Here is a 24,370-nt window from a genome sequence, read left to right as displayed (position 1 = left end):
GATAATACTTATATTCGTAGAATGTTATCGTGTGTTTTCGCGCGAAGCAACACGTTATGCCGAGCCGCAATTGCGGCTATGTCAAACATCAGGATATCCTTGGAACATGTTCGTGACTGGCCCGAGAACTGTCGAATATCGATCCTCTCTTTATGCAGCTATAAAATAAAAGCAATTGTGTAGAACGGTGTATGGAGTAGCGCCGAATCGATTACACTGAAAACTTGTGCAGCAAAATGCAATCAAACGCATAAATATTTCCTGTGCAATTAAACAGTTGTTTCTGTGCTTTTGTGTTTGTCGAGCAACGAGCCTATCGATGTCTAAAGAACATTCCGTTCTACGCTATTTGTTTCTTTCGTCGGAGCAGCTGTAGTTATATCGCAACGAAAACAATTGTGCACGGAATGCATCGTTAGAAAATTGCATTAGAAACGCTCGACACGTTACTCTAAATTTCACTGTGCAGTAGCGGCCTTCGGGACTCGAAGGTTGCGGCAATGCCACAACAACGAACACTGCGGTAACTGGTTTCTGAGCCACAACCCCAACGTATGCACGTGCACGCGTACATTTCGCTGTTTCGACATTACGCCGATCTACCGTTCTGCCAAACCCGCAATTACCGGCATGAATAAATTATACCTGCGGAACCATTGAAAGGCAACAGACGTTCGTAACTTTCAACTTAATTGACCTGTAAATTTTCATGTATAATAAACTTGAAATTTTTGGATCGATCTCTGCACCTGACGCAAAAAACAAGAATAGTTTCAAGCAACGTTGGCTTCGAGTCAAGCTGTGGCAAATGTTTTGTTAACACTTTACCTTTCAGAAGTTAATTAATATTCATACTTAACAAAATAAGCAAGTTAATCATCAACGATTCATTCCTAATATTTTAGTTTTTTTTACTAGATAGTATATTAACAGGTATCTGCTAAGTAAAGTGTCAATTATATCAAATATTTTTATATTAATTTCTTTGATTAAAATGTTTCAACAAAGTTCGTATCAAAACTAGCCTCATAATTATTTGTTACTTATTACTTTAAGATACTTCCAATTCTGGAGAAATTTCGAAACTTTGATTACTGGTACTCGAGCGATTCGATAACGATTCATAACAGTGTAGTGAATACTTGAGGTAATAATAAAAATTGAAAAGAAAATCCAGCATGTGTGTTTAACCGATACGCTATAATATCCGATAATAGTGAAATAATATATTCGTTTCATTCCTTCTGTTCGGTGACCATCGTTTGGTCAAGCAAGATTTTAACAATGGTTTCTCATACACATGAACATGGACCCAACCATGGCGGAAGTACGTTGGAAAGGGCATCGTGTGGTATCACGCAGGGGTTCGGTATGTTTTTAATCAACCAGGTCGGCATCGATAGAGGCAGCGAGGTGTGAACCGGTGTCGGGCTGTTTCATTATTCCGCAATACAGAGACAAACAGAATCGTAAATGAACGGCGCGGTTGGAAGGAGAAGGAAGAGAGAGAGGAAGTGGAAGAAGAAGAGGAAGAGGAGGTGGAAGGATGAAGGACGGTTGGAGGGATAGTCAGGGATAGTTATAGACGCATGGTAATACCGACGCGGAGGAATCGCGTCGATAATCGACCTGCGCAGGCTCGTGGGGATAGACCGCGAGGGGGCGTGCGCGACGAGAGATCGCGCCTGCCCGATGCAACCCTTCGTTTCCGAGCCGCTTATGCGAGTGGGGGGTTGCCTGGCGGGAGGGGTTGAGGAGACGGGGGAGGGTACGCGTCGCGACGTCCGGCGTCGAGCAAACGGGAGATCACGGCAGGCAGGCAGGCAGGACCTAGGAAAGGCGACGGCCGGGCGGTCGTTTTATTGATCCCGGGGCGCCGCGGCGCTACCCACCCGCGGCGGGATCGTCTACGAGAAAATTCTTCTCGACAGGATTTTCGCGTCTGCCTTCACCCGGAAGGCTGAATCGTGAACGGGGAAAAAGGACCGAGAAGCGAGCGGGTATCATCGCCGATAAGGGTGGAACAAAGAGGGTTCGAACGAGTCCTGACAAGCCGGTGCACGGGGTGTCAAGACGCGTCCACCCCGACGTCGTTATCGTCGCTTCGTCCTCGTCGGGGCCCAACGGAATTCGGTGGACGTGGTGGCGGTCGTGTCGCGGACTCGCCGAGTGAGACATCGGGGCACTGAACAGGGACCGGTGACGCACGAGCGACGTCCAACCGCGAAGAGGACATCCCACGATATAAGCCGGGGGGGTTGGATCGTTCCGGTTTCGCTACTGTGCGGTGGTGGTATCGCGGCACCGATGGACTGAGAGGAAACGCCCGGAAGAAGCTGTTGTCGAGCAGCTATAACTTCCAGGATACCCTGTTACCACGTCGATGGAGAACTTTCAAGGCGGACACGGGCCGCACTAGACCGCCCGAAGGAGCAGGCGTCCATCCCGCTCTTCTGGTGGTCGCCGTCGATCTTACATACCGGGGTCCCTTTGCCTGTCCCCGGTCTCTTCACGGATTTCTGACAGTGCAAACCTAAAACCGGACAGGCGCCGCGGCGCCGACATGGGCCCCGCCAGTAGCCGCGAACAGATCGGCGACCAGATCGGTGACGACGATGGCCTGCAGATACACACCAAGTCCATGGCCAATAACATCGTAAGTTCGCTCTTTACGTTCAACTTCAACGAAGAGACTGTCACAGTTTCATCCGAATTTCAACCGTAGCATTTTTGGAAACGCTAGTAACGTGCTTCACAAATTATCGTTTCAACTCATCGCGGAGGAGGATTTTTCAAAATGTTAAACGCATTTTTCTCAGAAAACTAAATTACGTATCGAAGACTTAACTACTAGACATCCTGATATTTTCTTATGTACATGATCAAACTATATGTCTGCAAATTTTGAAAGAAGATTTTCAATATGTCGACATTCAATTGCAAAAGGTTAATCCTCGATTGGGAGATGTTTTTGACTAGTATATAGTTCAAATAAGTTAAATGGTTTGTCAGTCTCTGGGTCAACCCATGTTCGATATTCAAGAGCGTTATTATGGAAATCCTGAAAGAGTGAAAGATAAATTTTCATTTGCTACAGAATGCTTAATAATAAAAATAAAAAATTTTCGATGCAACTCAGACGGCCTCTTCTTGTTACCGTCTGCTTCTCGATGAAAGAGAATACGCAAATAGTCATTTTAGATACCCATCCTGCTGCTACAACGTACATAGGTAGTCTGGACAATTATTAAGACTATAGACGTTCTTGGTTCTGGTATCGAAAAATAGCCTATAGTAATCATTGAAGATATCGATTTTAGTATTAAGCAAGAATTGGATCAGCCAGAAATACTTTTATCTTGAAATTTCATAAGCACCAATCTAACTAAAATTTGTGTTCGTCTATTCTTATCGAAACTTACGAAGTGAACAGATTCTTTTTTAAACACTCTTGATTACGTTCTATAACTCTTTCGATCCGTGCTTGAATCGCAAACAAAACGAAAACGGGGGGTCTCATCCTTTCCAAGGTCCATCTCCCTAATCTTTGGATCCGTCCTTCAAGGGCTTCCGCTTCACCGTTGGCCCTAAGAGGAATTCGAAATGATTGTACGCCGATTCCTCTCGTTTTCCCATTCAAGAACGCCTGTGGCTTCACCTCTGAACTTACGGCGTCGAACATGTCCCGGATAGGGTGCATTCATATCGCCTAGTTTCTACTTATGGTACCGATACCATCCACGGTTATCGAGCGGCCCCGATTTCCCGCTGGTAAACCGGAAGATAGGTGTATAGTAGACCGAATTCGAGGTCGGCGTTATCCAACGAATCAGTGCGTGGAAGGATCCAAACGCCGCAACGGTTCACTACTCTATTTTCGTCGTAAAACAGAAACGACGCCCCTCGAACACTTTCCATCGCGTCTGCCGGATAGTGTAACTTGAAGAAACGACTGATCGCGGCGATAATTGGCCGGCTTTCAAACGCTTTTCCAAGGGTACTGCCCCCACTCCCGCAGCTTTCCAGGATTTCGAGCAGTCGGATTCTAGGAATCGAACAGTCCGGCGCGTGGCGTGCACGCTGCGGTCGCCTGAATCATGCTTCCTATCGACGCAGTCCCATTTCTGGATAAACAATTGTTCGTCTGACATTTTTCTTGTTTAATTTCTTAGCTGTACAGCTCGGCTTAACTATCGCAAAAATTTCGACACGTGTTCTCGATTTTTATTATCTAAGGGACATACATTTTCACATTTAGATTCTGCTTTTTTTTTTAAAGAAAATGACGGCTATCTGATTAAGTAACAAATCTTCGTTTGCTAATAAACAGATTCACAAGTTAATACAATGTGCGGATACACGAATTATATTTATATCAACAGATTCTCAGACATCCATTAATAAATAGATAGATAACAACGTACAAAATTAGTTTAAAAATGCTACCGTATCCTATCGAAGCTCTGAATCATCGCATAGAAAAATCACAAAACTGTAACGTTCACGGCGGTTCGCAGTCAAAGACCAATGACGTTGTAGCGCGTCCGTTACCACGCTTCGCCCCACGTGTTCTCCAATCGCTCGAAATGTTTTAGAACTCCAGGTACTCTACGGTCTCCGCAACACCGATTACTGCTAGAAACCGATAAACAGAGGCTTCGTTACCCTTCGTTAAATACATGTTCGAGACCACCGTGCTGGCAGATCACCATCCGCTTAACGATATCATGCGCGGGCTTGTAACGTCGTGAACCGCGAGCTGTTAGAACTTTGTACCTATCGATAGATCGCTTTTGTTCGGCGGTGTCTGTGCGGCTTCTCGTGTGACTAATGCCCGCTTGGAAATCTGTAGCGGAAGGAAGATGGCTAGTCTTTGGTAGCACGCGTCGCGATAGGAACAAAGAGAGATAGAGGGGAAAAGAGATCGAGCTAAACGCCGCTGTGCAGAGAGAGGGAGAACAAAAGAGGGAGTCCGACTATAAAGCAAAATGAGATGATAGGACATACGGGAGAAGACTCGCCAAGGGAAATGGAGTGAGATGGAGATTCAATGGAGTGGGGAATCGGATGGACGTCGGAGTCCGCGACGCGATAAGTCAGCCGGTGGTTCAGCAGCGCGCATTTTCATATCGCTCGTTCTTCCGTGCCGTTGCTGGACGCTGTCCACTCAGGTGGCGCGGGTCCCCATCTCGCTTCCACCCTCTCATACGGTCGCACGTTCACCGACAGGGTGAACACCATCATCTTCACTCAGATCTGTCGTCGCCATCCTCGGTCGCGCCATGTCGCCTAAGAACAAGGTATGTGCTACTTTTTATCTTCTATCGCCGTCGGACCCTTCGACATTCTTCACGGAAACGCGAACCCTTTTCGTGAATGGGGTTGCTGTCCTTAGGGTTGCTATCATCGGGCTTTCCTAATAGTTGAAAGTTGCGTTCGATCAGGCGTCGATAACGTGATAGGCGATTCACTGAGTGCAACCTTCGATTCGTACCAACACTTCAGGATATATCATACTTCCACGTCTCCGGTATACCCTGCGACGTCTGTCGGTTATGTATACTATCATCTTCACTCAGATAGTCGAACGTTGCTATCACGCCTTGTTGCCTCAGAATATGATATCGTGTGTGCAGTATTTTCCTTTTATTGTCGTTGGATTTTAGTTCACTTCGCGAAAGAACCGGGGACCCTGTTCTATCGAGCGTTGCTAGTCGAATCATTGGAAGTAAGGCTCAACTCAGTTGATATCGTTCTTCGACGTCTCCAACGTGTTCCGCAACATCTGTCGCCGCATTCTGCCTCGATCCGCAAGTTTCTCGTCCGATAAACACGCGATCTGATAAAGTTACATGCAGAGAAACGATGCAGTCCGTTGATCTGGACAGTACGTGTACAAAAGAGAATCGGCTTCGAATTATTTATCTATTTATGCATTGATTTATTTATGAAACAGTGAAAACATTGGGAGAATTAACGAACTCTGTTAAGTTAATCTCTATTTTATTATCTTATATTTTAATTTTTATTTATTTTTTGTTGTCTCTTTATTTTAATCTAATTCTAATAAATAATTCTACTTATCATCTATGATTTTCTGTCGTCCATCGATTACTCAATAACTGAAATCCGTCAGGATTGAGCCATTTTTCAATCTGTTTGATAGAAAACTGTTCGCCGGCCAATTTTGAATTAATTCTCTCTGTAGACCACGCGGTCTTACAGGGTCACCAGAAAAACCATAGTCCCCAGATTTCGTTGAATCGATCGGGAGTTTCCCTAATCAAATTCCGAACAATTATCATATACGATGTCCACCGATTGTTATCGCCGTTAACACCGGCGAACCGGCGAAATTCGAAGGGAAGAAAGAAACGCCGCGGAACAGCTGGTACCACGTGTTTCGCAGCCGCGAGCCAGACGACAGTTTCGCGTTCGAGTCGAGTTAGCACATAATTAGACCGGTATCGACGGCAAAGCGACTGCAGCCGATTAGTGGGCGTGTTTTTCCATGAATCCGTTGTGTTCGAGCGAGCGTAATATTTTTCCGTGTGACGATCAAAAATTCCGTCAACGACGCGCGTCCATGTCGTTCGCGGATCCTCACGTGACACGGGGATGCCGGTTACCGCCGGCTAACGCGGAATCTCAAGGTAAATAAGAAAACGCGCGATACGATCGGATTAATCGCGAGACGCGCGAGTGAAAGTGGCCTACGTGTTGCCGGGCCGACGGAGCAGCTGATAATGGGATGCTCCGCGCCCGGCACCCGGTCATATTGGCTCATTGACGCCCAGTTTTACGCTTTCGTCCCCATTCTTAAAAGTCGCTAACACCGGTCTAACCAGATATTCGTAGCTTAATACTTCATAGTGTCTAGGAGTAGAAAATGGCAGACAATCCGCTCTAGGATATTGGGTAGGTTTAAAGAGTCTCGCACAGAGAATTGAGCCACTTAGGTGTCAAAATGTTCAATGTAGAGAGGTTAATGGAAGAAAGTGGTGATTAGATTGCGGGTCCGTATGATTCTACTCAAGATACAATCTACTGTAGTAGATTGAAAATGTAATACCCAGTCTCACATTATTGCGATGTCTGTACCGTTCTTGTGTATCAACTATTCAATTTGATCATAGATCCATAAATCTACATTTCAGTGATGATGTTACAATATTAGAATTTTAATGTTCGATAAACTGCTGTAATAAAAGTACGATGTAAATATTGCAGCTACTTTCTAACTGGTATTACATAATGAATTGAACGTATCATTAGCATGTTACTACTTCTAAAACACTGTGTTTCTTGCATAGAACTCTTTCAACCATTCGATCATATTTTTGAAAATGCAGTAGAATGTAACAGTTACAATTAGTCTAAAATTATAATTCAGAGATTATAAATATCTGTCAAAGAAAATTGACGTAAATGTTTTGCTTGTAAGTGAAGCGAGTTTGAATAACAATATCGAGAAATATCCAAAGATCAGAGATCATTCCGGATTACGAAACCGCTCCGACCTATGCAGATTACACCGGGATTTTCGTGGTTTCAATCTCGCGGATGAAAATTCATGTTTCTTCTCTCGGAATGCAGTGACGCGTTCGATCAAGGAATCCTGGAGCGGCGTATTCTATCGTCTGGTTACATATGGTTCTTGCGTTGCCGTATCACGTGCCAGTTTTACAATGGATTCGTACCGAGGCTCCGGATTAAGATGTACTTTATTACGCGCGAGCATACGCCTTATCTTTTGAGTGTTTGTTGAATTCGTTATCGTTCTGTATCGATGCCAGGTATTTCTCTTATCCCGCGGGCTGGCCGGTCAGCCGAAGTTAAAGCACGCAAACAACGACGTTCTACGTGTTCTCTTACAATTACCTATTTTCGAGAGCCGTTCCCCTCTTTGTTTCTCTTTCTCTCCCTTTCTTTGTCCCGTTTGCTTTATAGAAATGACGCAAGGCAATTATTGGCCTCGACATATTCGGGTGTACCCGTCTTTCGAACGGACGACGCTTAATTGGCTGGGATCGATGAACCTGGCCACGACCGTTCCTCGACGATAATGCTAAAACAAATACTCGATTAATCATCCACGATTGGCCACCAGTAAATTTTCATAATTCCCTCGGACCGATCGAGCCCGATTAGCCCCGATACCAGCGCCGTGGTCGCCGTTTAATCCTCGCTTTCACCATTATCGCTTCGGCGTTGCAATTTCAAAATTTTGCTTCTAGTCGCCGGAAGAATTGCGAAATTTTGTTAGACCGTCTTATTTGAGCATAACAAACTCATCAAGAGGAGAAATAAAGCTTTACAGCCACAATGATTAGAACTTCCTGCTCGGTAACAACTTCCTGGAAGAAGAAGACAAACATTGTATGTCTATATTTAATTGAAGTTCTGCTGCTCTTTCGTTTGTTCGCGGTTGCGATTCGTGGGAATAGTAACCGATGATCTGCTAGTTCGCCATCCGAAGAAGTTCGCCACGGAGTCTCAATCGTGAACCGTTGTAGGTCTTTATCGTTGTATCTTTCGGTTGAAGTGTACACTCGAACGTCCGAGAGGGGCTCGCTTCGAAAAAATGGGTTAAGTATCGCGGATGGAAGAAATATGGCGTAGCGCGACGCGATGGGACAAAATTTGATCGAGCTCCGGATAAGTAGAGACGTTTCGATCGCCGAGGCGGTTTCGACCGGATATCGGGGGCGCGTCGCAACAGTTGCGCTCAGCAAAGAAAACGCGCCGGCCGGTATCGTCAAAGATAATTCATCGTGGTTGCTATGATAATCGCGGCGCATGCATGCGAAAGTGAATAACGATTTGTGATTCATCGAAAACTGCCAGGGAACGTTGCTCTTCCTTTCTGTGCATCGTTGCCGTTTATCGCTGGCTGGCTTAGTATCTCTCGCGGTCCTAAGCAAACTGGGACAGCGCCGACGAGATGCTAGCCTCCGTTTCGTCGTAAACAATGGCCCCACTGCGATTCAGGAAAATATCGCCGCGGCGGATCGTTTGTGTTTTCTGAGTCATTCCAATGCGTCGCTGCCCGCTGACGCTTCCGCCAAGATGAGAACCAGATGCTCGATTATTGTACGCCGGCGAAAACCGAAAGGGAACGCTGCGATCAGCGGCCATTATGGTTCCCGTCCGCACGTCAAAAAGTATGATCACTGGGCTCGCGAAAATTGTAAACTTGCGATCTGTCCGATCGACGTATCGTTTTTGACACCGAAGGATTACATATCTATCGACACGGATTTTTTAATTTTTTAAAAGTTCGTGTTATTCAGTTCTTTGGACCTCAGAATTTTTCTTTCATATTGATTTTTCACAAATAGCCTTACTGTTACAAAATAGAAGGCTTGAACGAATATATTAGATCATTAAACTTCTATATTGCTGATGTTCACTTCAATCTATTTTATCATTGAATCTTCTACACGCCTAATAGTCTACGTAAATCAACTCAATAACATAATCTTCGCTAGAATCACGTTCAGACAGGATTCGTAGAATTTTTATTGGAAAAGTCTATTAAGCTACGACAACAATTCTGATCTGTTGATATAAAGTTGATTTACAATTTTTAGTATTTTAACATTAATAGTATTTTACTCTCCAAATGTATTTTACTATCATTATCAAATTGTCATAATTTTAATAAATTGAAAATAATCGATATCCTTAATTATTATTTTGAATTTTGCTTATTCATTTTTGCCATAAATGCATACAAATCGCAAACTATTTACTATAGGAAGAATAATTTCTTTCTTCCGTTGAACTTTAAAACACAATGGAGGTCAATATCTGCATGTACAATACACATTCTATATGGAAATTGATAATACAATCTATTACTGGAATTGAACAATGATGACCATTGCAAAATTTAAAGTACACACATACAAGGTGTCACATACAAATTTTACGGAAAAGTCAAGCTACTCTGAAAACTTGTTTCACTAACAAACCAGTGCGATGATTTACAGTTACTTAACGCTAAGTGGATTACCGAGCAACTTTAAACTAATAATTGTTGAATGTGTGTTGATGTAACTGTTCGAAGGCTTAGGTAATCCTCTGTCTCGTGTTTCCAATGCAGCAAAGCAAAATCGATTACCATCTACCAACTCAACCAACTCCACCAAATTAACATAAAATAAAACTGGTTGTCGCGGAGTCCGCTTTGAAAACTTGCTTACTTCTCCACACCTGCAATTTTTGGCGTCAATTTTTTTACGATCTACGAGTAAAATACTTTGATTTTTCTCTAATTTTGTGGTAGCTGGACGTGATTCACTTTCAATTTGGCGTACAAAGAGATTACAATACAAATTACGGTAAAAGTCCACGTGGAGTGGAATATCGTTTAAGACAAAAACTAAAGAGAATGCATCGTAAGACGCCCACGAATCCGAGATATCATTCGAACAATGTTTCCTTGTTCTGCGACGGAGAGACCATCGCCGCCAGAGCAGCAGCAGCAGCGTTTCGTCAATTACTGCGAATTGGCTCGGTTCAGAGTATATACAGTTCCCTGGCTCGACCGTTAATTTTTCCGCGGCCGATGAGAAGCAGATGGTGTTTTCATTGCGCTCGTGCCTTCAGCTCTAATTGTCGCTGGTTATTATCTAATTAATTCATAAGCGTCGTCCGACACAAGAGCATCGTGGAACAAGCGCGTCGCAGCACAACAGTGCTCGCGTGCTCACGAGTGCTACCAGTTTTGCAGTGGTACCAGTCTCGAGCGTGCTATATCTCTTCTTCTACGATCGTGGTCGTCGTCGTCTTTATTACCTATTCTCGTGTGCAGATCTCTTCCGAGAGTGTTTCCGCTGTGCGTGCTCGCCTTCAAGATCGTCCTCAGAATGTTTTCCTGCCGTTCGGTCTTCCGGCAACCCCCGCATCGATCTACAGGGGTCGGACAAAATCGTGGAAACACCTCGCGCACTTAAAACATTCCATGTTCTACGCCCTTGCTGGTTCATATTTTCTCTTCTTTCAAATCTGCTGGTAAATACTATACGTGGCGAGCCGTTCGGATGTTCCATGTGAGAGATATTTTTGTTAACTGTAAGGGTAGATGCAATTGTAAAATTTATCATGAAAATATAACAATTAATATATCTGTATCTCAATAATAACGTAAGAGAGTCAAATAGCGTTCATTATTTCATACTTTCCGGATGCATACAGTGTTTCCTTTCAACTCAGAATCGCGATTTTCGAATTGTCATTACAAGAATGATGCAAAGCCATTCCTCAGACAATTACGAATGCAACATGGCGATATAAGACGCATGTGTCACTCTTACCTATTAAAGTGACCCTGTATTGTATTTTATAAATGCGTCTTAGCATAAATTGTACCATGCCACGTTGAACGGTCGTTGTCCTTTTCGTTCATAAAGTTCATTACCAATGTTGAACGCTGCTCTAAAACAGTTGGGTTCACACACCTTGTGAACCCAAAACACGAGTACTAGTGTTTCCATAATTCTGCCCGACCTGTGCACCAGCAACGCTACAGATCGTCGTCGATTCTCGTTGTACAATGACTATCGATTAGCCGTACGGTTCCGTGTACCCTCTAATCTTGATAATACGATATTTCGGTAAGCTCGCGTGCAAGATCAATTTCATGTCGGTGGAAGCATCGGGTCTCTCGGTTATTATCGTGTCGGCTGTCGGTCATGGTAGGATATGACCGGTTTCTGGTACACGGACACCCGTCCCTTGTTTCGAATTTGACCGTTCGATCTTGAACGTGACATCCTCGCAGCCAGTTGATAATACCGTCGTTGTGGGAACTGTCACTTTCATTGGTGAAGTACGACCGGTGCCAGCAAATATTTGCACAGTGAGGTAACGTTTCGAAACGGTTTGCTCTAAAAATTGCATAAACTGGTCTGTCTGTGCGGTCTCGAGGTGGGCTCGTCTCCTCTTCTCCACACTCGATATCACTCTAGAGGCGGCTAACAGCGGTTAACAACGGCTAACATCAACTATGGCTTACGCCGAAACATTCACCGTAAGTTTATTGCTGCTGGCTCGTTACGGGTTGCTTTTAGAAAAAAAAATACAAGCTGGAGTACGCTCCTGATCGTATTGGCTATCCGCGCTCCACTATGTTGCAAGTCCGATTGGAGTGGGGTGGGCAGCTACCGTGACTGCGTCTTCTTACGAAGAACAGAGTAAATAACTACGACGACCCGAGCTACTGTGCCGGTCAACGTGAATCATATACGAATGACACTGATCCGTGTCCCGTACCTTGAGAGTAAACACCTTCGGAGGCTCGAAAAGGATAACAGTCCCTGATATCTGCTGAGACCGGATAGGGGCTCATTATGAGGCTCGAAATGCGTCAAACTGATAAAGTATAATTTATCGTTCCAGGTATATTGAAAAGTGAGAGCTTTTTAGTCAAGCTTCGAGCGAACTGTATATGAGTACATTTTGACTCAAATCCACCTCTATTTTGCAATTGTTGGAGCAATAATTAGTAAAAGATTAATAGTTCTACATGAGTATATTATACGGACATAGCATACGTAATTTCAAGTCCATTGTAGGGTAAATTACTTTTGCAGATTCATTCATCCTGAAAGCAACAATTACATAATGTAAATATAAGTAACTCTTCCTAATTTTAATAACTCTAGAATATTATATCAATACTTTTACATTCTTACAATCTTTCTACTGTTTTAAAATTCTCCTACTCGTTTTTGCTATAAAAGTATGTTATCTGCAGCAGTCTAGATATAATTATTCAAACATTCAAGTACACCATTCCACCCCAAAATGTTTCTAATGATACACAGTAAAGTTTATTTTAATTTATCAATTCAATAAATATCAACATTAAATGATCTATTGAGCTGTTATATTTTTAGAGTTCATATTAAAAGTCCATATAATAATTAAATAAGACGCGAACATTCGGAGCCAAATATGCATAGACCTATCAATATTTTTAAATATAGCATAAAGAAATTGTACAGTTCCTGCGGCCCTGGTTAAGGGATCCGCCAGTTCGATAAACATGGCGCAGTTTACAGTTCCCAATTCTTTTATGATCCGTCATTTCGCTGGACTCGATAATGACTCTCGAAATAATACGGTCAACTCATATGATAGATGGAAACGGCCAACGAGAAGGTCTTTGGCATTGCATGGAACGCAATGTCACGGAGCCATTTATTTTTGTACTCCTTTGTCTACGAAGCCCCAGTTCGAGTTTTCGAAACGTGCGAAACATACGGTGCACTTTCGTTCATTGTCTCACGTTTCGATTACGAACAAGTCTTGTCGGAATATTACGTATAATATATAGTTGTTTATCGTCCGACTCGCGTGATTAGTGCAATTTTTTGTTGAAGACGCGCTTGGTCTAATCTGTGACCACGTGCGCCATTACTTTTTCTACTTCTACACGTATCAGATAATTACAAAATAGTGACTTTTACCGTTCTGATTCATCGACGTTCATTCTTGAAGTACGCTCAACCCTTCAGAAACGACACATTCAGCATTTCGAGAATAAATTTTACTATTCCAAGGACAATACAGCTCGTACTATTTTTATTTTTTAATATATAACAAGTCAATCATATGTAAGCTGCATTTTCCGCTCAGGCTGTTTGCCTACTGCAAAAGAAACTGTTACTAATCGTATATTCGTCAATGATAAAATATGGGCTTTATTACATGGCATAAACTCTACACTCTTCCTCCTTTAACTGTTTTAAATTGGGTCTACCTATTTTGAAAACATAGCCCATAATGCCTCAACAGGAAATCACGTGGTATAGGCGCAGCACTTCCTCTCTGCACTGAATTTGGATGAATAAATTATAGCAGGATTAGGTAAATACATAATTATGTAATGAAATAGTAATAAATATTGTTACGTGATAAGAATTTATACAGTAGATTCAAAATTGAAAATTGAAGTTTTCATACTTTCGTACGGTATCGAATGTTGACAATTCGAATCGGCAGGCTGGAGGGAGAAAGGGCCGAACCAGAGTTCTGCGACAGCCGGCGATCGTTTCTAATTCGTCGGATTGTTTACATCATGATTTGAGCTTCTTAACACCTCACAGCGTTCGTTTACGTAACCCGTTCATACCGTGTACTAATCATTGCAATGGGATCGCATAGCATCGAGAGGCCCCGGTGCATGCACCACGGAACTTTCGAAACGGTCGTTAACTGCGAGAGATCGATAACGTCGCCGTGTTCTGGGCGTTCGTACACGTTCGATTTTCACCTGTGCCTTCTCTCGGAAGAATGCGCGTAAAAAGTCATCGTTGTCGTAGCCGTAAAATCCAAGGTGTCGATCATCGCCATGAACGAGGACGGAGTCGTATCTTGTCGTCTGGCTGTCGCGCCACGTAACTGTGACAGGGTGGGGACGCGTGTGCGACGCCTCGCATTTATAGGTTAACTTTTCGCGCACAGGCGATCAGTCCCGCTTCAACGAGGGCTCCGCGCTCTCTCGTTGGATGAAGCTCCTTTTGTTCGTCGAGAGGTTAAAATCCTTGTCGAGAGGCCAGACGGGAGCTCGGTCCTTTCTGTGCCGTCGGATTCACCTAGAATCCGAGCGTGATTAACCACCGAAATACAATACACGGAGACGAAAAGCGTGCGCTTGCTCTTGCTCGCCTCACGTTCACCCGTCAACCGTCAAATCAGTGTTATTGACAGAAACACGGCACGCCGTGCAACGAGTAATCGCTCGGACACACGATGACAGAGGAAAGGACGTAGCACGCGTAACGCCTGAACAAAGTTACTTTGTTCACGGATGTTCGAGGTGGAACGCTATAACACGATTGTATTCGCATATAAATAGAATATCCGCGCAGTGGTACGCAGGAAACCGAAGCTTGTGCATGATCGCAGCATTGGCCGCCAGCTTCTCTGTCGGCGAAGTTGTCATGACAATTCGCGCGTGCCGTATTGTTTCCCGAGGTGCGCAGTGTCGCTTCGTCCGAGTACGTCCGAGCACGTCCTATCCGACTGGATTTCGTCGTAGACCTGATCTGGAACGCGCGTCGTGTGTGTGCAAACTATAATATCCATAGAACATACGACAGAAACCGTGTTAACCAGTGTTGTGCCCGTGTAAGAACGTAGCGACTCGTTGTTTCGTTGTCTCCGTAAATCGCCACGCGATCCGCGCAATGCGAGCACGTTAGAACCTGTCACGGGGCGCGCGAGTTCGAGAGAGGACATGGCAGCGGATTTCGATGACTGAGATACTGTTCCCACCTCCTGGCAATATCGCACAGGGGCAGTTTGAGGTGCGCTCGTGCGACGAACGGTAGCGTAGGAAACGTTACGGGATAAAATAACGAGGAGGAAGATCGCACGTAGCGGCGCGCAGCTGCGCGCACTTCAACGAAAATAGAACTTTGTGCACGGTTGTGTGTTGGAGGCCGACGCACGTCGTGAACGAGCGCGGAGAGTGTGACATTAAGGCGATCGTAGAATGTCGCGCGTGTCGCTCAACAAGTCGCAGTACAGCGGGTACGGCTCGCGTCGCGTGCGAAAGATCAGCACGGTACGTTACGAAGTTTCGTGTTTATTTGGTAACCGCGTGCTCTGCCGTGCATGCTTGCCTGCATGCATGCTTGCATATAACGTGCGTGCGCGTCGCGCGTACCGTACGCGCCCCTCGACTTTCATCCTCCGGTGATCTCATTCGCTTGGCCGCGTCACGTGACTCAGCCTTGACAGTCGGGGCGTAATTTACACTTTCGTAGGAGTCGCAGCCGATCTACGAAACGGGCACAGGAGTCGCACGCCGTGTGCACACACTTCTCTCTCTCTGCGTGCCTATATTCATCTCGGTTTCTTGCTCGATCTCCTCCTTTGTCTCTTACGATCTATCTCCCTCTTTCTTTCGCTCTCCCAGTAGCAGTACACTTCGTGCAACACTGCGTCACCTTTGTTCGCGATTTGCATCCGTTGCGAATACGACGCCGACCGCCACGGAAAACAAGGTCGAAAACAATACATCTGGTCGAGGTTCTTTCGCCTTCACGTTAGGTGGCGCACACCTTACCGATTCTAATGACAGCGGATCAGCTGATCGCGTTGACCTTCCTACCATTCGGCCAAGTCACTGTCGGCCAGGATATTCAAATACACAGTGAATCACTTTTAACCTGTTTACCGGGAGCTTGTTCCCCAAAAGCGACGGACGAGTTCGCTCGTCAGGCTCGTTGTGAATGCAAGTATGTCATCATTTGTGTCTGATTTAACATCGTAGACGAAAGTAGAATCTCTTCGATTAATAAACGAATGGTTTAACCCCTCCGTTGGCATGTAGGAGATATCTCGCATCTTCAGAACAATTTTGCAATGCTAGATATTGTTTCTGTACGAACAAAGGTGATAAATAAAAAAGAAGTTTCATTTTTGCCCTACACGAAATAAATCAAAACCTGGAGTTCAATTTAACGCAACGTAACAATTTTTACAAAATTACCTCAATCGTGTGTATAATTTACTTTCTGCACCATAAACTCGGTGTTTTGTAAGATAACACTTTCGATATCCGTTTTGAGAAATGTTTAGTCTTCTGTGTGAATAGTAATTTTCTACGAGATTTCTTTTCTGTAATCCGATGAAACTTGTATCCACCACGGAAATGTTTATTTTTCAACTTCATACTTTACGACTCAAAAGACAACCACAACCATAAAGAAATATAAACGAATGCACGTTTACAGTGAAATATTTGCAATTTAAAAACAGAAATACCTTACGATTATTTTTTGCCCATTGCAGTTTGCAATTCTTTCGATTTTACTGCTAGAGTCAGCGAATCTGGATTCCACCAATAAAAGTGAACAACATCGTAAAACGGTGATAATGAGAAACGAATATGTTTGTTTTTGATATTCGTATATAATCTAGGAAATTTGGGGTTGTGTTAATCTGTAGTTCGCGTTAGAAAAGCATTTTGTTAATGACGAGATAATTCGTCATTCCTGGTTAGCAGTTTAAATGGTTGAATTACAAAATACTTTATGAAGAAAATTAGTGCAAAAGCTATTTTTTTTTGTACATCGTGACCTGGCTATGTTTGCTTATGTATTTAACACATGTCTATGTGTTAAAATGGAATTATGTCAAACGTGAATATAATATATGAACGCGTGCAGAAGTATAAGAACGATAGTATAGTTTTGATAAATCTATATTTTCTATTCAAGCATAAAGCGTTTAATTACAATAAAAATCAATTTCGTTTGTCTTGCAATCAATCAAAAATATTTCTGTTTGATTGGAGGTTTTATTTCGATTGGAATGCATTTCACATTCTGCCCATGATATGTTTGTTAATTCGCTAATGTGTCGCCGCTTAAGGTCATTGATCGGACTCCTCCGTTAATCCGAAACGTCTGCAAATACGCCGCGAGTCTTTCTTTTCAATGCGATGTGTTTTGCAAACGAGGAGTAAAGAGAATTATTAATTTTCTGCTACATTTATTATAATCGATTGCCTCGGAAATTTTTCAGTTACAAAAATACGACTTAACCATGCGGCGTATATCGTTTCCTCGTTATCAGATTCTGTGCAGAATGTTGCGCTAAATAAACGTAGCCTTAGGGAAGAGGCTAAGCCGCAATGGCCATATAATATCCGTTGCTTGCGTTTGCGTTATGAGATCATCTTATACTATGGAGTTGTTGTTCAGTCTCGTATTACGCTGAACAAGCAACTTCCAAAACACGGTTTTCCGTCGATTCATTTTATTCCTTAATTTTATACTGCTAGAAGATTCTCGTTATGTTTAACTGCGCAAAATATATTAATAAATTGAGGAGGAATGCATAGTTTCTTTGCTTGTACACACGTGATTCGTTGAAATCTTCAAGAATTCTTGGAAATCAATTAATTGGTTTCCTCCTAGAGAGTCCACTGATCTATGATGTGTTTGTGTGTTTATGCACCTGCATAAAAGGACACTTTTTCTTGCCTTGTTCAAGGTGAACTGCCACTACTTTACTCAAGGCAAACACAAATATCAATGCTAAGAAGCAACAGTATCTGGGAAAAACTATTAATTCAAACTATTTTGTGTAGTAAATAATACTCTAATATTGGAGGATAATAATAAACATATTTCTATAAAAGAGAGGTTAATCTGTGTTTTTTTTACAGACGGAAAGCGAATACTCTGTGGAAGAGCATGCAAGATTAACAAGTACTGATGGACCAGGCGATGAAACATCTCCAGACGATGAAGGGGGATCACTATGTGAACATCACGACATGCCACCTCCACCTGACGGTGGTTATGGCTGGGTCGTGGTATTTGCATCCTTCATGTGTAACATGATAGTGGATGGTATTGCCTATACATTTGGTGTTTTTCTGGGAGAGTTTGTTACATATTTTGATGAAGGAAAAGGCAAGACTGCATGGGTTGGTTCATTGTTATCCGGCATGTACCTTAGTGCTGGTAAGTATTTTTGTTCTAAAAGTGCAATTTCTTTCGAGTTACATAAAATGTCTTAATCTTTTCCAGGACCTGTTGTCAGTGCTTTAACAAATAAGTATGGCTGCAGAGCAGTATGTATGGCTGGAAGTTTTTTAGGCGCAGCTGCATTTATACTTTCAACATTTTCATCCAGTGTAAATATGCTTATGTTGACTTACGGTGTTATGGGAGGTGTGTAAGCTTCATTCAACTATAGTGTGATACAATTTATTCTTGGAATGTTTTGTTTAACGATGCTTTTTCCAGGAATTGGATTTGGTCTAATATATTTACCAGCAGTAGTTTGCGTGGGTTACTATTTCGAAACCAAACGATCTCTAGCTACAGGCATTGCTGTATGTGGATCAGGGTTTGGCACATTCGCGTTTGCACCTCTTGCAACAATGCTATTAGAAACATATAGTTGGAAAGGAGCAAACTTAATTCTTGCTGGCCTTATTTTAAACTGTGCCGTAAGTAACTTCTTAAGAAGTCAGTGGCGAATAAAAATGATTGTATAATAATGATCGACAAATTGTAGGTGTTTGGTGCGCTTATGAGGCCATTAGAATATCCAAAACCATCGTCCGTCAAGCCGTTGTTGCAAAGAATGGCGGAAGAAAAAAGATTCCAAATGGAGCGTGGTAGTATCGCCGGCTCATTTTTCATGGTCCAACTGCCGGACGGATCCATGGAGAAAAGAATGAAGATGCCTATTAACGTTGATCCCGGCGTTCACTCCAGTTTCAATCTAGATCAATTAGTGCCTGGTAAGCTCAACCACGCTAATATTAACTCGATCGAACTCATCTAAGAATTGTTTCAAATAAATCGTTTCAAGATGCATATCATTCAATACTCATAATATTAAAGGAACTCCTTTAACACCAGTTCCAACGGTACCAACCCTCCCTACTATATCGGAAGTCAAAATACAAGAGCACTCCTCCAGCGGAGCGACCAGTAATAGCGGCAGCATGGACTTGAAGACTATTTCCTCTAAGTCGAGAAGCAAAAGAAACATCGATGATACCAAAGATTCGGAAAAGTCTGACAGCGAGTTCAAGCCGGTTATCCCTAGGAATGCTTCGCAGCCTGCTTTCACAACTCATGTTCAAGGCTTACCCAAGAATGGATCCGTGCCCTTCTTTGATAGAATCCGCAAAACCAGTACGGGCGAAAGGTACAAGCCGAGTCTCAGTGCGATTAAGAACTCCAGAACTACGTTGAATTCGAATGGCGATATTAGAAAAAGTTTACACCTGAGACTTTCAACGAACAGTGTAATGGGCTCGCGAAATAATAATGCAGAAGTGGATGTACGTTTTAATTTATTTTTTATATGTCTTCAATAAATAGATTTTATTCTGTAATGATTTTAAACTTCTGCAGGATGGTGAGAGCATTACTTTTACGACAAGCAAATCTAGTATTCCAAAGGAAAAGCCGCAAATCATTCGACCTCTGTCCAGGAAGGACATTTTTTACAGTGGAAGCGTAGTTAATTTACCAGAGTACCAGAGCCAAAAATCGCTCGCAAATTACCGTCAAAGCGTGATCTCTTTATCAAAGTCTGTCCGTGGTGACCTTAAAGATACCGACGTCGAGAAAGCTGCTCAGCGTAAGTAATTGATTAAGGAAAGAGTTGCAATAACCTATGAACTTTCCATAATACTGGAAAATTTTTTAGAGTCACTATGTCCTTGCTTGGTATTGCCTGATTCATTTAAAGAGGCTTTGGGTACAATGATGGATGTATCTCTACTAAAGAATCCAGTATTTCTTTTGATCGGTATCAGTAATGTATTCGGTATGGCTGGCCTCTATGTTCCCTTCGTGTACTTAGTAGATGCTGCAGTGTTAGACGTAAGTTAAACATTGCTTTCTAATTTTACGTAATATACGAATATTCGTGTGAATTACATTTACTATATAATTTATAGGGAATTGAAAGGAATTCAGCATCGTTTCTACTGTCCATTATCGGCATAACGAACACTGTGGGTCGAGTAGCTTGTGGGTTCATCGCGGATTTTCCGCAAGTGGATTCTTTACTGTTGAATAATATTTGTTTAATTATATCAACGATCTCGGTAGCAGCTACACCATTTTGTGAATCTTATGCAGCTTACATTGTCATGAGCATCTTCTTCGGTATAGCTATATGTAAGTATTTTCACACGTATCTTTTGAATGATTGTAGGAGTTGAATGATAATACTATTTTGATTTTGCTACCATTTTAGCTGGATACATTTCTTTGACATCAATCATCCTGGTAGACCTGTTGGGGTTGGAAAAGCTAACGAATGCATTCGGCCTTCTAATTTTATTCAGAGGAGCTGCCGCTATCGTTGGTTCACCTTTAGCAGGCGCCGTTTACGACGCGACACATAGTTACCGTATCCCATTTTTCATGGCAGGATTCTTCTTCTTCTTAAGCACTATTACCAGTTTCATGGCGCCAGCGATGAAACGGTTTACAGAGCCGCAGGTATGTACATTAACGTTTCATCTAAATCGCCTCCACAATTTTTGAAATTCTCAAAGTGATAAGCAAGGAGCAGTTGCGTTACTGAACGAAACGAATAATTGTTCCAGTCCCTTCCTCCGCCAGGAGATACATTAACTCCGATCGACGAAGATGTCGAAGAAGAGGATGAAGACGATATCCCCGAGATCGTGGAAACTGCGCCGTCACCACAAGAACCACCCGAGAAAGAAATTAAGCAAATAGAGTCTGTTTTATAAGTCTGGTCCGTTTAAAGGAGAGAGAAAATCGCCTTCACCTCCGAGCCACACTGTGATAGGGCTGCTGCTTCGAGAAGGTCTGACAAAAGAAAAGAAAAAAGGTACTTCTTCGTTATACATTTTAACGGAATTAAGCACAAATTAATAATGAGTACTGCCCGGTGGTATTTTCTCGGCGTACTTAGAATTTTTGAAATTGTATTTCATTCATTTTTGTTTTTATGATACTAATACGTATACATGAACATATATTATATAAGCGTAAGCGTATACAAACGGTGTAAGACAAAATACCATCGGGTGAGAGATCATTTGCCTATGTCAATAGTAGAGTGATAGATAGAAGAATTTATTAATTCAATCAGTATAAATCGATCAGTATAAAAAAATATTGAAAAATTGGAAAAAAAGGCTTTTGCACTTGCATATCGAGTAATATCGCGGGAGAAATATTAATCCTCATCATGGATATCGTGTGATGAATAATAAATACCCACGTGTATGTATATTTATGTATATACACGACTCTGATTAAGGATGGTCAATCCTAACTCGACTTTCGACTTTCGACTGGCTCTCTTTTTCTCTCTTCTCCTGTTAGTACTGTTAAGGACACCAGTTCGCTTATGTATTTTTTTAATGTACGATTTAGGTATGGAGAACAACGAAGAAGCATTTTCTATTTTGTGCGTGTGTCGAGTTTCACTGCTGAGTTTTCTTACGTTTAAGCATCGGTAATCGAACTTTGTAGAGCTCTAAGCGCGGCCAATGTCTTTCACGATCGACCATCCTTAATCGACAAAACTCACCCACTTAAATACACGTATATACATATGTATACATATACCGGAATACTTGTTACTTAAATCTATTTTTGGTCGCAATCCAAAGATACAATTCCAATTGATTACATTCAAAGAGATATTTTTCTTGCATACACGACAAATGTATATATTATATAGGCGAAAGAGAGAGAGAGGGAGAAAATGAAAACAGATACAGTATGTGGATTAGAGTTACGTATACATGATAGATGAATTCGCTGTTTCGCGGGAATGAATTGTAAATAAATATGTAGGCAACTGTAAAATAGTGTATAACGAATTATCGAAATCAGACAACTAGAGAATGATTTCTGTTTAAACGGGGGAGATTCCGTTTCGGCTCCCCCGGTATTAATATATTGGTTAATGAGACAATTAACACAATGATAGGTAGAGACTAATTAATATATTAATAAATGAAACTAGAAGAACGTTTATTTGATCGATGATGCGCGAAAGGGAAGATGAGGACGTCTTTTCTGACACCAACTAGTTTGTGTAAATTAATTCTTTTAGTTAATCAGAATTGACTGTCGGGAATACGTAGAATGAGAGTATATTAATTAACACAAACTAATTCTCGACTAATATACGTTGCTCGATGCGTAGTTTGTGGTGTCAGTTTCATCGTTCGAGTAACTATTGCAATTAATTACCGATTATCACGAGTACGTAGAGAGAAAGAGAGGGAGAGAGAGAAGGGAAGAGACATGTGTTTGATCGTACTTGGTAATGTTTATTTACGTTTACGCATACACGCCTATGATCCGTATAAATATATAAATCGTACCGATCTAGATTTATATGTTTATGCGCACAAGTAAACAATACATATGTATAAGCAAACGAAAAGGAGTACTTGTAAATCTTGTTAAACGGCATACGGGGTTGTACCTCTATGTTCATTGTACATACGATAGTATCGGTAAACAGCTACAATGATCAATTGTCGATACGCAGTTTTGCAATGTAAAGAGTTAAAAGAAACAGAAAAGAAGGAAACAGGGAGTAACCTAACCGTTGCTGTCGATAAGAAAAAAGAATACCAACAGTGCTATTATCATCGCTACTACCGCTATCACTATTACCACTACTATTACTATTACACTATATTTACTTAGTACAACTATTACGACACACTTATTTTTATTCTTAATGATCGTTGTGCAGGAGAACCGTGTTTCTTGTGGTTTTCAATCAAATATAACGAAAAAACACGCGTATACACATACTGTGTATGCACATGCTACTCATCCGAAATCGTGTACGTGTGCACGCGTGTCGTATCGAGTCCTGCAGTTACACACACTATATGTAATATAGAGAGCATAGAGATAATTATCGACGCGCGTGTTCATGTGGCATTTCGCATGCGCATGTTTTTTTCATATGTATGTATGTTGGCACAGACGGGATTTTTAGCTGGTGAGAATACATTACAAAGAGAGAAAGAGAGAGAAAAAGAGCGTGTGGTTCGTTATGTGTGCATAATAGTGGCATACATATGTGTATGAGGCGTTTTTAAAACAGACACATACACACTGATATACCCACACAGAAACAAAACAGATATACGCTTACGTACACGTACATGTACACAAAAACACACAAACCCAAATACAGTCAGATGGACCCTTTAATCCTGTGCATATGTTAAATGAGAAAGAAAACAGAAAACACGTGAAGTATATATTACATGCTATGGTACAAAGAAGGACAAATGTATTAGGTGAACGTTTATTGAAATTGAAGAGGAATTATGAATTTTTATTACTGAAACTTTGCGTTGACTTGTTTATTTATTTACGTGTGTGATTTCCCCATGTTCCCACCACGTGGCACTAGTGTTCGACAGAGAGGGGTCTGATCGTATGCGCCATCTCTGTCTGGCTTTCGTCGACTGATCTTGTTCTTCTTGACCATTATTTTCGCCGCATGTAAGTCACGAATACGCAGTAAATTATTAGCAATAAAACATTGTAATACGTCAACCAGTCTGCGTTATTGCTGCTTGGACTAATTGCTCTACGACATCATACTTAAATGTTTAATGATCATTTTGCTAATCCTACGGTTTTGGACCCAAGTAGGTAAATTTAGGCACTTCATTTACAGAATATGTACCTACATACTAAACTTTATTTACCAGAATATTTTTGTTATACCTATAAGTAATATTCAGAGTTTGCTCTTTCGTACTGCGCAATATTCTTTTGCGCGCGCATAATATTCTAATCCCTCACAGACCACTGGTAACACTGTTTCTCCTTATCATCAACATTCT

The 24,370-nt window shown here is 42.0% G+C and overlaps 2 protein-coding genes across 7 annotated transcripts; one reads left to right on the top strand and one right to left on the bottom strand.

Moving 5' to 3' along the window:
* The first annotated feature begins 1,790 nt into the window (after positions 1-1,790).
* Positions 1,791-23,865, top strand: LOC144469393 (monocarboxylate transporter 9). Of its 6 annotated transcripts, none has more exons than XM_078179606.1 (11): positions 1,791-2,656; positions 18,194-18,494; positions 18,561-18,704; positions 18,780-18,985; positions 19,054-19,282; positions 19,404-19,831; positions 19,905-20,133; positions 20,203-20,378; positions 20,456-20,678; positions 20,758-21,005; positions 21,113-23,865. In XM_078179606.1, the coding sequence occupies exons 1-11, from the start codon at positions 2,564-2,566 to the stop codon at positions 21,260-21,262; spliced, it is 2,427 nt and encodes an 808-aa protein (XP_078035732.1). In that variant the 5' UTR covers positions 1,791-2,563; the 3' UTR covers positions 21,263-23,865. The 6 variants fall into 6 exon arrangements, with proteins under 6 accessions (XP_078035732.1, XP_078035731.1, XP_078035735.1 ...); XM_078179605.1 differs by having other exon boundaries at positions 19,386-19,831; XM_078179609.1 differs by lacking the exon at positions 1,791-2,656 and adding an exon at positions 5,087-5,300 and having other exon boundaries at positions 19,386-19,831.
* LOC144469396 (uncharacterized) lies at positions 8,256-11,704 on the bottom strand. The gene is made up of 3 exons (XM_078179617.1): positions 11,377-11,704; positions 10,804-11,077; positions 8,256-8,357 (listed from the first exon to the last, which is right to left on the bottom strand). Exons 1-3 carry the CDS (start codon positions 11,420-11,422, stop codon positions 8,330-8,332), a joined length of 348 nt encoding a protein of 115 aa, XP_078035743.1. The 5' UTR covers positions 11,423-11,704; the 3' UTR covers positions 8,256-8,329.
* Positions 23,866-24,370: the final 505 nt, after the last annotated feature.

This window comes from Augochlora pura, chromosome 4, assembly GCF_028453695.1.
Source record: "Augochlora pura isolate Apur16 chromosome 4, APUR_v2.2.1, whole genome shotgun sequence".
Lineage (NCBI taxonomy): Eukaryota > Metazoa > Arthropoda > Insecta > Hymenoptera > Halictidae > Augochlora > Augochlora pura.
The sequence above is the reverse complement of the archived record's forward strand: the minus strand, read 5'-3'. Positions and strand labels throughout refer to the sequence as shown.